We start from the raw sequence: 15,360 nt of genomic DNA on the forward strand, positions 1-15,360 counted from the left end.
GATACATATAACAATTTAATTATTTTTTTTTCTTTTTACATTTTTTTCTTTCTATGATGGCATGTGAGGCCCCGCCTCACCTGCCTCCCCTGACTGCACGTCACTGATATATATATAGATATATATATATATATATATATATACAGTGTATATATATATATATATATATATATATATATATATATATATATATATATATATATATATATATATATATATATAATTTATTTTTAACTATTCATACATAATCCAAAGTGTGTAGCAGCATTAAACTGCATTAGGGCAGAGTGAGGAACAAAAACATTGCCGGAACTGCCACGACGCTTTTTCAAATTAAAAGACGGAAATCGGAACCATAAAAGACACGACAAGGTAGCCATGAAAACGGCAGTGGTGGTGGAAGTTTTTGTGAAGATCAACATGGTCATAACGCTGTGATTCTTTTTTTCATTAAGGCTGTGTTGTGTTCTTATTTTGTGTTTCACGCGGGGGGTTGTGCTTGTGCTAACAACGGCGAGCTTTGCTGGCAGCGCCTGGCTGGCGACCCGCGTGTCAGCAGCAGTGAAACACAAAACCTCCCAGGAACAGAAAGCAGATTCCGAGAATCTAACAGCTTGAACCCAACTAACTCACTTTGTTTTCCAGGCTGAGCGTCAGTGCGTCAGGAGCCGCACAGCACATTTGCCTCGGTCTTTATGAGGAGTTTTGCTCAATCCAGGTAAGATTGTGCTCTATTTATATTTTAAATGTTATTTATGTTCAGCATTGGACTATTTTGTGTAATGTGTTGCTTTGGCGGTGCCTTTAAATCTCTTTTTATACGTTTTATATGTGCTGAATTCCACTTTTAAATGTTGTTTTTTTGCATAAATAATGGAGTTCTTACATGGATGTTTTGGTCAGGTCACATCAGACATGGTTGACCATGGTCCATCGTCTGGACCACGGTCCATGTTGTCCACATCCTCCCCACCAGCCCCCCTTGGACCTAGGAGAGGATCTTTCCTGCATCGCCGCCACCTTCCAGTATTTACACACCTCAGGTACTGTGACATTTCTGGTTTGGTGTGGAGTGGCGGGACGGTAAATAAATAAACAAACACAGTAGAACAGGGGTCTCGAACACGGTTACACTGAGGGCCACTTCACAGTTATGGCTGCCCTAAGAGGGCCGCTTGTAATTTGTCAATATAAATGTATCAGAATTAATCTCATGATATTATACAATTAATTGCTGCGCATTTGCTTATTATATTTGTATTACATATACTGTAAAAAAAAAAAAAATTTCAGTAAAAAAAAAATTACAATGGTTTTTACAGCATATTACTCTAAATGGAAAAACGGTAAAATCTATTGTCATTTCTACAGTGTACAATTTGATGAATAACTTGCTTTGATATAACTCAAGCAGATATGTATTTTGTTTGAATTTTCAAAAGTTTGAAATTAATGATAGTATTATATTTGTTGCATTATTAGATAATAAAGTTTAAAATATACTCAATAGCATGCAATACATGTATTTCTGTCCGTCACAATGAAAAGATGACATTTAGTAAATTATAAAATGCTTTATTGACTCGTATTATTTCAGGGCTTTTGTGGGCCACATTAAAAAATATGGCGGGGCAAATCTGGCCCCAGGCCTTGAGTTTGACACCTGGGCAGTAGAACAAGATCTGTTCCAGAACACTGATCTGCTTTTGATGTGTGCATCATTGGACTGGATTTGGTTCTGGAGCGATAATACTTAGCTCTTTTTATTAACTGGGGATGGGTATAGTTTAGGAATGTCATTTTTGGCCTCAGATGGGTATGATTTCGAGTCCCAATCTGATACAATGACAATTTTTTGTTTTGTCCTGTCCAGCTTCTCAGGCAAATCATATTGTTGATGTAGATGCCCCCGGTCTTTCTAACATCCCGTTTTGCCGCAATGCATTGTGGAACATGCAGTCTTTTAGTTAACCCTTTGTTAGGCTATTGAGGAAACAACTCAATTCAGTGTCAGTGTTTCTCAAATAACCAATATCAAATACATGTATAATTCAAATCAATTCCCTTTTAACTCTTTTTAGCTGTAAATATTAATAGATCAATTTATCAGCAATTAAATCAAACATGCAAATTATGAATGATCATCACACATGAACTATATAACCCATAAGTAACAACAATGCCCATATTTGCTGTACAGATTTACTTTACAAAAGAGAAGAGTAGCCTACTTCTCTTGTGGCCTTATTTGTGTTTGACTTTATTAAAAGGTATTTATATTATTTGATGCAGCCAGGCCGGAGCAGGAGGGGATAGAAAGAGAAAAAAAAGGAAGTCAGAGGGGGAAATTGCGGAGACAAGAGGGGGATTAGACAGACAAAAACAACAACAGCAAACACAACAACAACAGAGCAACATTAGCAAATACGATATGTACAAATATGATGGTAAAAGTGATAGCAAAGAAGCAGTTAGTGAAATAAATATTAACACAGAAATGACAACGAACATTATTACTGTTATGTACGGCGGGGGAAGGAGTCGACACAGCAACAGGGGTAAGCTCAACAGATTTATTGAGCTTGATGATGCGGTGGAGTGTGTATGCTACTGTGTATGTTGCAAGACTATGTGAAGCGTTACGATGAATATTACCAGTGGTTGTTGTAAGTGCGTGTTAAGTGAGAAGGCGACAAGTCCAGTAAGGTGAGGCTGGTAGGAGAATCCGTGATACAAGCGGGGGCCCGTGGGGCTGAGAGAGGCGTCACGAGGTCCGTGTCCAAAGTGGGGGTCGAGGATCGAGGGAGGCAGTCAGAATCTAGAGGGGTCCAGGGAAGTGAGGCGCACAGCTCACTTCCAAGGCGACGGAGGGAATTCTGAGGAAACAAGGGAAGCGATAAGGACAAATGAGCACAAGGGCGGAAGGACATTGAGAGCGAGCAAACAAGGAGAGGCGCCAGAGACTTGACGCTTATTGCAAGCAGAGACTACTTTCCAGCGCTGGGTCTCTGGACACGCTGGCTTTTATGGGGAGTGGTGTCATCAGCAGCAGGTGTGTTGATTGGTGATTGCACACAGCTGTACAGGCGCGTGGCAGCAGAAGCAGAGCGTGTATGGGCTTTTCCTGCGGCACGTGCTGAGGAAAGAAAGGCTGACTGCACGCGCCTTAACAATTGCACTACAAATGGAGCAATACAAATACCAATAGAAATAGCACTATTGATAATTAATAATAACAATAATTTACCTCTATTATCAACAATATAATTGTTTCAAATGTCCAACTCTTAATTACCGATTCCGATATGAACCGATACCGATATATACAGTCGTGGAATTAACACATTATTATGCCTAATTTTGTTGTGATGCCCCGCTGTATGCATTAAACAATGTTTAAAAGGTTTTCCAAAATAAATCAACTCAAGTTATGGAAAAAAAATGCCAACATGGCACTGCCATATTTATTATTGAAGTCACAAAGTGCTTTTTTTTTTTTAACATGCCTCAAAACAGCAGCTTGGAATTTGGGACATGCTCTCCCTGAGAGAGCATGAGGAGGTTGAGGTGGGGGGAGGTCTAGGGGGTAGCGGGGGTGTATATTGTAGCGTCCGGGAAGAGTTAGTGCTGCAAGGGGTTCTGGGTATTTGTTCTGTTGTGTTTATGTTGTGTTACGGTGCGGATGTTCCCGCGAAATGTGTTTGTCATTCTTGTTTGGTGTGGGTTCACAGTGTGGCGCATATTTGTAACAGTGTTAAAGTTGTTTATACGGCCACCCTCAGTGTGACCTGTATGGCTGTTGACCAAGTATGCTTTGCATTCACTTGTGTGTGTGAAAAGCCGTAGATATTATGTGACTGGGCCGGCACGCAAAGGCAGTGCCTTTAAGGTTTATTGGCGCTCTGTACTTCTCCCAAGTCCGTGTACACAGCGGCGTTTTAAAAAGTCATAAATTTTACTTTTTGAAACCGATACTGATAATTTTGAAACCGATACCGATAATTTCCGATATTACATTTTAAAGCATTTATCGGCCGATAATATCGGCAATCCGATATTATCGGACATCTTTAGCAACAATACACATATGTAATGATAACTTGAAAAACAAAAGAAATTAGATAAATGGAGGGGGAGAAAGAGAAGCAAACTATATTAACCTTGTAGATTGTTATAGTAACAAAAGTTTAAGTTTGGTCAGTGTCTGACACATTTAATAAAGCGTATCTTATCAATTATAGAATTTGCCAGTATTGCTGCAAATCACACGATGTTGTGGTATTGAAGGTACCATTTTTTAATAAAGTGGCTAATGCACAATAAGTAAACAAAAATGTTTGGCTTCCATTCAGATTGCCTTTAAAGCCTTCCTGTGTCCACAGACTTACTCATTGAGTTTGTAAACAATAACCCAAAATTATTGTGTGATAATAAGAAAAAGAAAAATCGCTTATATACTGATACCATACTAGGTGTCGATAGTATCGACATTTGCCGTTTCTACAGAGTGTTTCCAGAGCGGCCAGCCTAAAATGCGGGTGTCAGGGACAGACGCAGAAGTGAAGTGAAGTGAAGTGAATTACATTTATATAGCGCTTTTTCTCAAGTGACTCAAAGCGCTTTACATAGTGAAACCCAATATCTAAGTTACAATTAAACCAGTGTGGGTGGCACTGGGAGCAGGTGGGTAAAGTGTCTTGCCCAAGGACACAACGGCAGTAACTAGGATGGCGGAAGCGGGGATCGAACCTGCAACCCTCAAGTTGCTGGCACGGCCGCTCTACCAACCGAGCTATACCGCCCCCAGAAGGAGATTTTGACAACAAAGTTCTAAAGCTTAGTGATATATCAGATATATCAGATTGTAGGTGGGGGTTTTTTACCCTTCGCGTTCATATTTGGCTGTTTGTTGCATTTTTGTTGCGTTTCGCTTGATTGTAAAATATGTGGATGGAGAGGGGGTGTGACGTTCATATGTTGTCAATATTCAGTGTTTTATCGTTCATTGTTAATATTGTAAATCACATATTCTTTATTTTCATGTACATTCTGGGTGTCTCATTCAGTAAAAAAGGTAAAATTCCATTCCGTTTTTGAAGGCGGTCTGTCATAACGTTTTTAGCATTCAATCAGACATTATTGTGAGGTTTTGTATTAGTGTTCCTAAAAATAGATATACCGGCCCCCAGACACATTTTTTTCTCTAAATTTGGCCCCCGAGTCAAAATAATTGCCCAGGCCTGCTTTAGCGGTTAGCTTCTTGTGTCACCCCGCGCCCCCCAACCCTGGTCCTCCACACATCAAACCTCCCCCTCCACGCGTCGGTTGATGTGGGCGGGGTTTGTGGTAGCGGGGGTGTATAATGTAGCCCGGAAGAGTTAGGGCTGCATGGGATTCTGGGTATTTGTCCTGTTGTGTTTATGTTGTGTTACGGTGCAGATGTTCTCCCGAAATGTGTTTGTCATTCTTGTTTGGTGTGGGTTTACAGTGTGGCGCATATTAGTAAGAGCGTTAAAGTTGTTTTATACGGCCACCGTCAGTGTAACCTGTATGGCTGTTGTACAAGTATGTCTTGCTGTCACTTACGTGTGCAAGCATAAGCCTCATCCAACGTGTACCTAGGCTGGCAAGCTGTTTGTACAGGTTGTAGAGAGCGTTAAATGCTGTGCCATCATGGCACGTCCTTATTATTGTTGTTTGGGTGAAAATCAGCAAACGTTCGAGAAAATAGTTGCCCTGAAATTCGGGAGTCTCCCGGAAAAATCGGGAGGGTTGGCAAGTATGACGCTGTCAAGCGCCATTCATATAAAACTAACATTACATTTTCATATTAAGTTGCGGGCCGCGTGTCTGAGACCCCTGGTTTATACATAGAGCAAAGCAAAAAAAAAACTTTGTATTCAGTGTTATTTCATTTTAAATTTCAAAAGAGTTTTGTGGCTCCCATTGTTTTCTTGAATTTGTGAAACTGGTCAAAATGGCTCTTTGAGTGGTAAAGGTTGACGACCCCTGGTCTTAGATGATGCCTGGTAGCAAAGTACATGATTATTAGGTTAAAAAGTACACATTTAATTAAAATGCTAGAAAAGTGCTATATAAATCTAATCTAACCCACTATAATACTTTAAAAAAAGAAATAACATTTCCAACAAATGTGCAAAAAAACAATTTCTTACTTGAGTTGTGATGTTTGATGCTCATAATTCCATCATTCTTACGAGTGTACTGACCAGCCAGTTCTTTGGTGCATGTTTGTTCCACCTGTACAATAGCAAGAACTGCAGTGACGTGTGATGCTTTGCCAAGGTCTCATGTGACAAGATACGCGTGACGTCTGTGTGGGTTCTGGGTATTTGTAATCATCCATCCTGTGTACCGCGTATCCTTCAAAGGGAGCAGCAGTGGAAAGCTACGCCTTGCAGCTCTCACCAGCTGTCCATGACAGTACACACGTTGCCATTATGCGGGCGTCTACCAGGAATTGAACTATGCCAGCTGCGTGCATGGTTATACTACCAAACTTTTTTCACCAAGTACCACCTCAGAAAACACACATTACCAAGTACCATCATAATGACCAACATTAAAATACAGTAGCGTAGTAGGCCCACGTATTCAATACAAACAAGTTCAGATGTTTAATTTTACAAGTATATGGGTTATATGTATATGGGTTATACTTGTATAGTGCTTTTCTACCTTCAAGGTACTCAAAGCGCTTTGACACTATTTCCACATTCACCCATTCACACACACATTCACACACTGATGGCGGGAGCTGCCATGCAAGGCCCTAACCACGACCCATCAGGAGCAAGGGTGAAGTGTCTTGCTCAAGGACACAATGGACGTGGCGAGGTTGGTACACTGCAAAAAGTCAGTGTTCAAAAACAAGAAAAAAAAATACAAAAATTAGGGGTATTTTATTTGAACTAAGCAAAATTATCTGCCAATAGAACAAGAAAATTTGTCTTGTCAAGACTTTCCAAAACAAGTAAAATTAGCTAAACTCAATGAACCCAAAAATACCTTAAAATAAGTATATTCTCACTAATAACAACTGTACTACTATATGAGTACGTATTTTCTATTGTTTCATTGAAATTGACACTGTCACTTCCTGTTCCGGTAGCTGAACCGGCGCTCGCAAATTTTACTCCAAACATTTAAGTTTAATAATGTAAGGAGAAAGTTTGCAATTAATTTAACAAGTGCATATCTGGAGTAACTAGCCGGTGCGCTGTTACAAAGACGAGATGGCGCCCAAGGCTGATTATAGCGAACTTAAAAAGTCAATCGACACTCTGATCGAGGAAGTTGCTACGATCAAGGAGCAGCAGAAAACCATCATGGCCCTTGTTGTGCAGCTGGATCAGATGAGGGCTGACAATCTGGAGAAAGATAAGAAAATCGCAATCCTGGAGAACAGAGTTGCTGATATTGAGCAGTACACGCGGGTCAATGATGTGATCATCACCGGACTTAGCATCAAACCCCGGTCTTACGCACGAGCAGTAAACCCAGCGAATGGAGAGGAGCCGGCGGAGTTGGATATCATTTCAATGGAGCGACAGGTGGCGGTATTCATGCAGTCCAAGGACATACAACTGGACTGTGACAGTATCGAAGCATGTCACCTTTTGCCCAGGAGAGGAACAAACGACAAGCCGAGCGTAGTCCTGAGATTTGTAAACAGAAAGCACAAGATCGCGTTGCTAAAACAGGGAAGAAAGCTAAAAGGAACAAACGTGTATATGAACGACCATTTGACCAAACGAAATGCTGATATAGCCCGAAAAGCACGCCAAATGAGGAGAGAGAAGAAAATTCTACAAACTTGGACTGCGAACTGTAAAGTATTCATCAAACTCAACGGTACTCCGGAGAACGCCAAAGTGCTGGTGATTAGAAACATCGAGGATCTGAACGAATATGACGTTTGAACTGGACTGTAAGGTAAAAGTGATTAAACACAATCATGACACACATTGACAATACGCAAGATGACACTAGCCACATAATTCAGTTGGTAAGTGAATATGACAATGTACAGTTGAAAGCATCTCAATACACTGAGCACCACCTACAAGACTTGGAACATGATATAGACCCGGACAATAATTTCCTCCTCAATATCAATGAGAACTGCTGCTACTACACCAATGAACAGTACAACCAGAATATTATTACTAAAGGCAAATTGTCCATTATCCATTTTAATAGTAGAAGCCTAAACAGGAATTTCAAGGACATCAAGGACTATTTACACACCTTTTCTCAACCATTTAACATAATTGCAGTATCTGAAACTTGGATTAACAGTGAAAAAGTGACAGATTTTGAACTGGATGGTTATGACTTTATTAATATGAATAGACAAAACAAGGGGGGTGGAGGGGTGGCAATCTATGTGGATAACACCTTGAGATTCAAACGTCTGGATGATATGACAACTGTGGTTGATAACCTACTTGAATGTCTAACAGTTGAAATTTGTATGGAAAAAAAGTAGAAATGTCATTATTAGTTGTGTATATACAGATCGCCAGGTACAAGCATTGAATGTTTTACAGATTGGATAGAATGCTTGTTTTCAAAGAAGAGTAATGTTAATAAAGCTGTCTTCATTTGTGGAGACTTTAATATTGACATGTTAAATCCCAGTAAAAATAATGATATAGATAATTTCATTGACACAATGTACAGTATGAGTCTATATCCCAAAATCACCAGACCCAGTCGAATTACGTCCCACTCTGCCACTCTAATCGACAACATATTCACTAATGATATTGAGAATAAGACCGTAAGTGGGCTATTGATCAAAGATATCACTGACCACCTCCCAGTTTTTCTGATATTCAATGGAAACTACAGGACAAAAAAATTAGAAAAGCCAACCCAATACAGAAGAACGAGATCAGAGGAATCTATTAGTTCATTCAAACATGATTTACTGGAGCAGAATTGGGATGTAATTTATGAAAATGGTGATGTTAATAGCGCTTACAATATATTCTTGAGAATATTTAGGTCAGTATATGATAAAAATTGCCCAATAAAAGAATGCACCAGTAAAAGAAAATATACTAATTGTCATTGGATCACGAAGGGATTGCAAAATGCTTGCAAAAAGAAAAACACTCTTTACAGAGAATTTATAAGATTGAAAACAAAAGAAGCAGAAAATAAATATAAAAAATATAAAAACAAATTAACTCATATTATAAGGTCAAATAAGAGAGAGTATTATAAGAAATTACTAGATGATAATAAAAACAATATCAAAGGAATATGGAATTTATTAAACAGTATTATAAGAAACAGTACCTCTTCAATTAACTATCCAACGTATTTCACGAATGATGGTAAAGAAAATGATAATATGGAAGATGTGGCTAATGCCTTCAATAAATTCTTTGTAAGTATCGGACCCGAACTTGCAAAAAAAATCCCAGATCCACGGACAACTGGTAAAAATATGGAGGGATTGTTGGAGAGAAATCCCAATTCTATGTTTTTAAATGCAGTGGGTGAAGAAGAAGTGTTGGATATTGTAAACAAATGTAAGAACAAAATGTCCACTGACTCCAATGACATTAGTATGGCATTGGTAAAAAAGGTCATTACAGGGATATCAAAACCATTAACATATATCTGTAATTTGTCATTTCAAACCGGTGCATTTCCAAATGAAATGAAAATAGCTAAAGTTATACCTCTGTTTAAAACTGGGAGCAAGCACCACTTCACAAACTATAGACCCGTCTCTTTACTTCCACAATTCTCTAAAATATTAGAAAAACTATTTAATAACAGGTTAGATGCATTTATAGAAAAACATAAATTACTCTCTGACTGTCAATATGGGTTTAGATCAAACAGATCTACATCAATGGCAATAGTTGAAACAATAGAGGAAATCACAAATGCCATAGAAAAGAAACAATATGCAATGGGAATATTTATTGATCTAAAAAAAGCATTTGACACAATTAACCACGATATATTAATCAATAAAATGGAAAAGTATGGAATTAGGGGAGTTGTACTAGATTGGCTTAAAAGTTACTTAAATAAGAGACAACAGTTTGTGAAGTTGGGGGATTGCTGTTCATCGTGTTTGGATATTGTTTGTGGTGTCCCCCAGGGGTCAGTGTTGGGGCCAAAACTGTTCATCCTATATATCAATGATATATGTAAAGTGTCTACATTATTGAAATTAGTGTTATTTGCTGATGACACTGATATTTTTTGTTCAGGGGATGACTTAAATCAATTGCAAGAAGTCATTATGGAAGAAATGAGTAAACTAAAAACTTGGTTTGACTACAATAAATTGTCATTAAACCTGACTAAGACTAAGTTAATGCTGTTTGGAAAGAGGACACATGAAACAAAGGTGCAGATACAAATAGATGGGGTGGATATTGAAAGGGTTTTTGAAATAAAATTCCTTGGAGTTACAATTGACGATCAAATTAACTGGAAATCACATATAAAACATGTACAATCTAAGCTGTCAAGAAGCATCTCAGTAATAAATAAAGCAAAGCAGGTTCTGGATCACAAATCACTCCACATTCTTTACTGTTCATTAGTTTTACCATACTTAACCTACTGTGTGGAAGTCTGGGGGAATAATTATAAAAGCTCATTAAATTCAATAACTACACTTCAGAAAAGAGCTGTACGCATCATCAACAAGGTTGGATATCTGGACCATACTCACTCACTATTCTTACAGTCAAAAATATTAAAATTTAATGATATTATTTTGTATCAAACTGCACAAATAATGTATAAAGCCAAAATAAATAAACTCCCGGGAAGCATTCAAAAATTGTTCAGCATACGAGAGGGCGGTTATAATTTAAGGGGGAATTTAAATTTCAAAATGCTTAGTTATAGAACGACCATTAAAAGTTTTTGTATTTCAATTTGTGGAGTGAAATTATGGAATGGTTTGAATGTGGAGTTAAAGCAATGTCCAAACATAAACCAGTTTAAAAAGAAGTATAGGTACATGGTATTCCAGAGGTACAGAGATGAAGAAGGGCTTTGATATCGGCTTGTTTATGTTACAGAAGAGTGTGGGGCTGCCCATTGAGGCAGTGGTGTTGCTGTGGTGGCATGATACCATTTCCATGATCACTAGTGGTAATGGTGTGGCTATGTATGTGTGTAGTGTGCATATGTATGTATATATCTATAATTTATGTATATACAAGTTCATTAAGTTTGTACATTGAGTGAACAGGTAGTTCTAACTCAGAGTAATTTATGATTTAAAGAAAAGGGGTGGGATTAAATAAGTGTAAACTTCTTCTCACTCCTTTTCAAATATGTAAAAAAAAAGAGAAAAAGAAAGTCCAATGCTCATTTGTTTTTGTTTTTTCTTTTCCATTGTTTTCATTTTGTTATAATGTCTGTTAAGGCTATAGCACTGTATTGGATCAGGTTTGCTCTTGTTTTTATGCATATTTGAAATAAAAAATATATCAATCAAAAAAATTAAAACAGCAAAGTCCATTTGGCTGTCATCTGTTTTAATTATGAGACACAATTGTGTCACAGTCATGATTTTTTTTTTACATGCTTGAAATAAGAAATTGTTACTTTAAAAAAGTAGTTTTATACTTGTGAGTGTTGATGACACAGCTTTGCAACAGTTGATGTTCTAATTTCAAGCATGTTTTACTCAATATAGGTCATCAAATCTCAGCAACAAGCTGTAATATCTTACTGAGATCATTTAGGACCAAAACACTTAAAACAAGTAAAACACTCTAACATAAAATCTGCTTAGTGAGAAAAATTATCTTATCAGACAGAAAATAAGCAAATATCACCCTTATTTGAGATATTTCATCTTACTTAGATTTCAGTTTTTGCAGTGTAGAAGGTGGAGATTGAACCAGGAGCCCTCAGGTTGCTGACACAGCCACTCTCCCAACTGCGCCACGCCGTCCCCCTATATATAATAATGCTGCTCAGTGGCCTTGTGGTTAGAGTGTCCGCCCTGAGATCGGTAGGTCGTGAGTTCAAACCCCGGCCGAGTCATACCAAAGACTATAAAAAAAGGGGACCCATTACCTCCCGCCTTGGCACTCAGCATCAAGGGTTGGAATTGGGGGTTAAATCACCAAATAATTTCTGGGCGCGGCCACGGCTGCTGCTCCCCTGTGGGGATGGGTCAAATGCAGAGGATAATTTCACCGCACCTAGTGTGTGTGTGACAATCATTGGCTCTTTAACTTTAATGTTGGCCGCTGTAACATTGCACACAATGCATAGACATCATCAACAATGACACTTCATATACAGTACAAATTAACAGACTTCTTTGGCATCGAAACAGGAGTTCAGAACAGTCTCATTACAAATACGTTTTCTATCATTGCAGGATGGTACTGGGGCTCCATCTCGGCGAGTCAGGCCCGGAGTACACTCCTGACAAAGTCGGAAGGCACCTTTCTGGTGCGGGACAGCAGTCACCCTCAGTACATGCTGGCGCTGTCAGTGATGACCCACTGCGGCCCGACCAGTGTCCGAATAAAGTACAACAAGGGCGCCTTCTGGCTGGACTCCCTCAGTCCCGAGCTACCTAACCTGCAGTCCTTTCCCGACGTCCTCAGCCTCATACAGCACTACAGCCGCTCGGGACACACGCCGCAAGGCCCGGCGGCGTCCATCGAGGACAATCCCCTTTCTACAGGAAAATCAGACGCGGCCCAGCGCCCGCCGGGTACTGAGGACAATGGCGTGTTGCTGAAGCTGCTGCGGCCTCTTCACAGGCCGGACACTTTCCTGTGTTTGCAGCACCTGGCGCGGCTCGCCATCAACAGAAATACAAACTGTCCCGACCAGTTGCCGCTCCCAAACCCTCTCCTGGACTACTTGCATGATTACCCTTTCCACATATGAGGGTCTCAGAGGCAGAGGCAGGGATACTCACTCAGGTCAAGTGTTAGTCGGTCCACACGGACTAAACCAAAAACTACTGTCACCCTCCACAATGTTGTTGTTTTCTTTCCTTCAATATGATTTCTTTGTTTTTCACAATAAACGCACATTAGGAAGATCACACAACCCGAATAATACTAAAAAGTTTGTATGGAATTTAGATTTTTGTTTCATAAGACAGAAGGAAAATGGAAAAAAGTGTTTTCAGGACATCAGTTCATACTCTGTCCATTCAAAAAAAGAATGCCTAAGACTAAAAAAATAAAATGAATCATGGCCCACATGAGAACTTTACCTTTGTGAATGCATAGCGCAGACCTCATACGTAGTTCTTTTTATTATACAGTGTAGGGTTGCATGTTATACAGGTACTAGTATAGTACCGCGATACTATACTCGGTACTGTACGCGGTACTGTTTAGAGGCGGTACTACCGCCTCTAAAAAGTACCGGTCCCTCCAGTCATCGTCACGTCGTGTCATTGATGTTTTTACGAGCAGACGAGCATGTTCGTCAGCGCACAATCACAGAGTACTTACAAGCAGACACAGTGTGTAGACAGAAAAGGGAGAACGGAGGCATTTTGGCTTAAAAACTAAAGATAAAGGTGAAGTTATAACACTGAAACGCCCTCAGGAAGAGGTGCTTTAAGACATGGCTAGCTAGCTAGAAGCTAAAGTCCATCCGCAGTGTGCAGTGTTGTAGCTACTTCTAAATCACTAATCCTCGCCTCGACATATAAAGTAAGTTTCTTACAAGTATCATCCCTGCAGGATGAGGAATAGCTAAACATGTTTCACCACACACCGTAGCTCACCGGCGTCACAATGTAAAAAAATGCCATGGGTGGATCTACACCTAACATCCACTGTAATGATACCAAGTACAGGATCGTATCTAGTCAATACCACTATGACTACATCGATATTTTGTAGCATCACAAAATTTTTATTTACATTATGTTTATAAATTTAGGAAATATGTCCCTGGACGGGGATAGGTTGATTGGCAACAATAAATGGTCCCTAGTGTGTGGATGTGAGTGTGAATGTTGTCTGTCTATCTGTGTTGGCCCTGCGATGAGGTGGCGACTTGTCCAGGGTGTACCCCGCCTTCCGCCCGAGTGCGGCTGAGATAGGCTCCAGCGCCCCCCGTGACCCCAAGGGGAATAAGCGGTAGAAAATGGATGGATGGATGTCCCTGGACACATGAGGACTTTGAATATGACCAATATATGATCCTGTAACTACTTGGTATTGGATTGATACCTACATTTGTGGTATCATCCAAAACTAATGTAAAGTATCCAAACAGAAGAATAAGTGATTAATACATTTTAACAGAAGTGTAGATAGAACATGTTGAAACGGAAAATAACCAGATATTAACAGTAAATGAACAAGTAGATTAATAATTAATTTTCTACCACTTGTCCTTTATAATTTTGACAAAATAATGGAATATATATGACACAGAATGTTACTGCATATGTCAGCAGACTAATTAGGAGCCTTTGTTTGTTTACTTACTGATAAAAGACAAATTGTCTTGTATGTTCACTATTGGTCGGGGTGGGGCGGGGTCGTGGTCGGGGCGGGGGCACGGTTGGGGCGTGGCTAAGAGGGGAGGAGTATATTTACAGCTAGAATTCACCAAGTCAAGTATATATATATATATATATATATATATATATAAGAAATACTTGACTTTCAGTGAATTCTAGCTATATATATATATATATATATATATATATATATATATATATATATATATATTTATTTTATTACATATATATATATATATATATATATACATACATATATATGTATATGTATATGTATATGTATATGTATGTATGTATATATATATATATATATATATATATATATATATATAAATAAGAGAAATACTTGAATTTCAGTGTTCATTTATTTACACATATACACGCACATAACACTCATCTACTCATTGTTGAGTTAAGGGTTGAATTGTCCATCCTTGTTCTATTCTCTGTCACCATTTTTCTAACCATGCTGAACACCCTCTCTGATGATGCATTGCTGTGTGGCACGCACAAAAGTGCTTTCATCAAATGCACTAGAGTCTGGAATCTTCCATCTCTCCCTAGTATGGCCCAAAACCGGTCAATCTTTGCTTCCTGAGGAAGATCTTCACTGCCAAGCACTTGGTTGTCCACTACTTCTTCCCGGAGGCTATCCAGGTCCAATCGCAGCTGCGGCTTGAAACTTACAAGCGTATTTCTTCATCTTACTCGTCGTCGGCGTCGCCATGGCTGTATCTTCCTCGTTCTTCTACTTTGTCTCCTTGTTGTGTTGTGCACTGCACTCTCTAAAAGCCCTAGATGTTATTGTCACATATGCATGTACAGTAGAT

At 39.0% G+C, this 15,360-nt stretch overlaps 1 protein-coding gene across 2 annotated transcripts; it reads left to right on the top strand.

The window, feature by feature from the left end:
• The first annotated feature begins 310 nt into the window (after nucleotides 1-310).
• Nucleotides 311-13,239, top strand: LOC133578185 (cytokine-inducible SH2-containing protein-like). Of its 2 annotated transcripts, XM_061932392.2 has the most exons (4): nucleotides 311-372; nucleotides 646-718; nucleotides 904-1,043; nucleotides 12,407-13,239. In XM_061932392.2, the coding sequence occupies exons 2-4, from the start codon at nucleotides 696-698 to the stop codon at nucleotides 12,925-12,927; spliced, it is 684 nt and encodes a 227-aa protein (XP_061788376.2). In that variant the 5' UTR covers nucleotides 311-372; nucleotides 646-695; the 3' UTR covers nucleotides 12,928-13,239. The 2 variants fall into 2 exon arrangements, with proteins under 2 accessions (XP_061788376.2, XP_061788375.2); XM_061932391.2 differs by lacking the exon at nucleotides 311-372 and having other exon boundaries at nucleotides 387-718.
• The last annotated feature ends 2,121 nt before the right edge of the window (nucleotides 13,240-15,360 follow it).

This window comes from Nerophis lumbriciformis, linkage group LG38 (assembly GCF_033978685.3).
Source record: "Nerophis lumbriciformis linkage group LG38, RoL_Nlum_v2.1, whole genome shotgun sequence".
NCBI classification, from domain to species: domain Eukaryota; kingdom Metazoa; phylum Chordata; class Actinopteri; order Syngnathiformes; family Syngnathidae; genus Nerophis; species Nerophis lumbriciformis.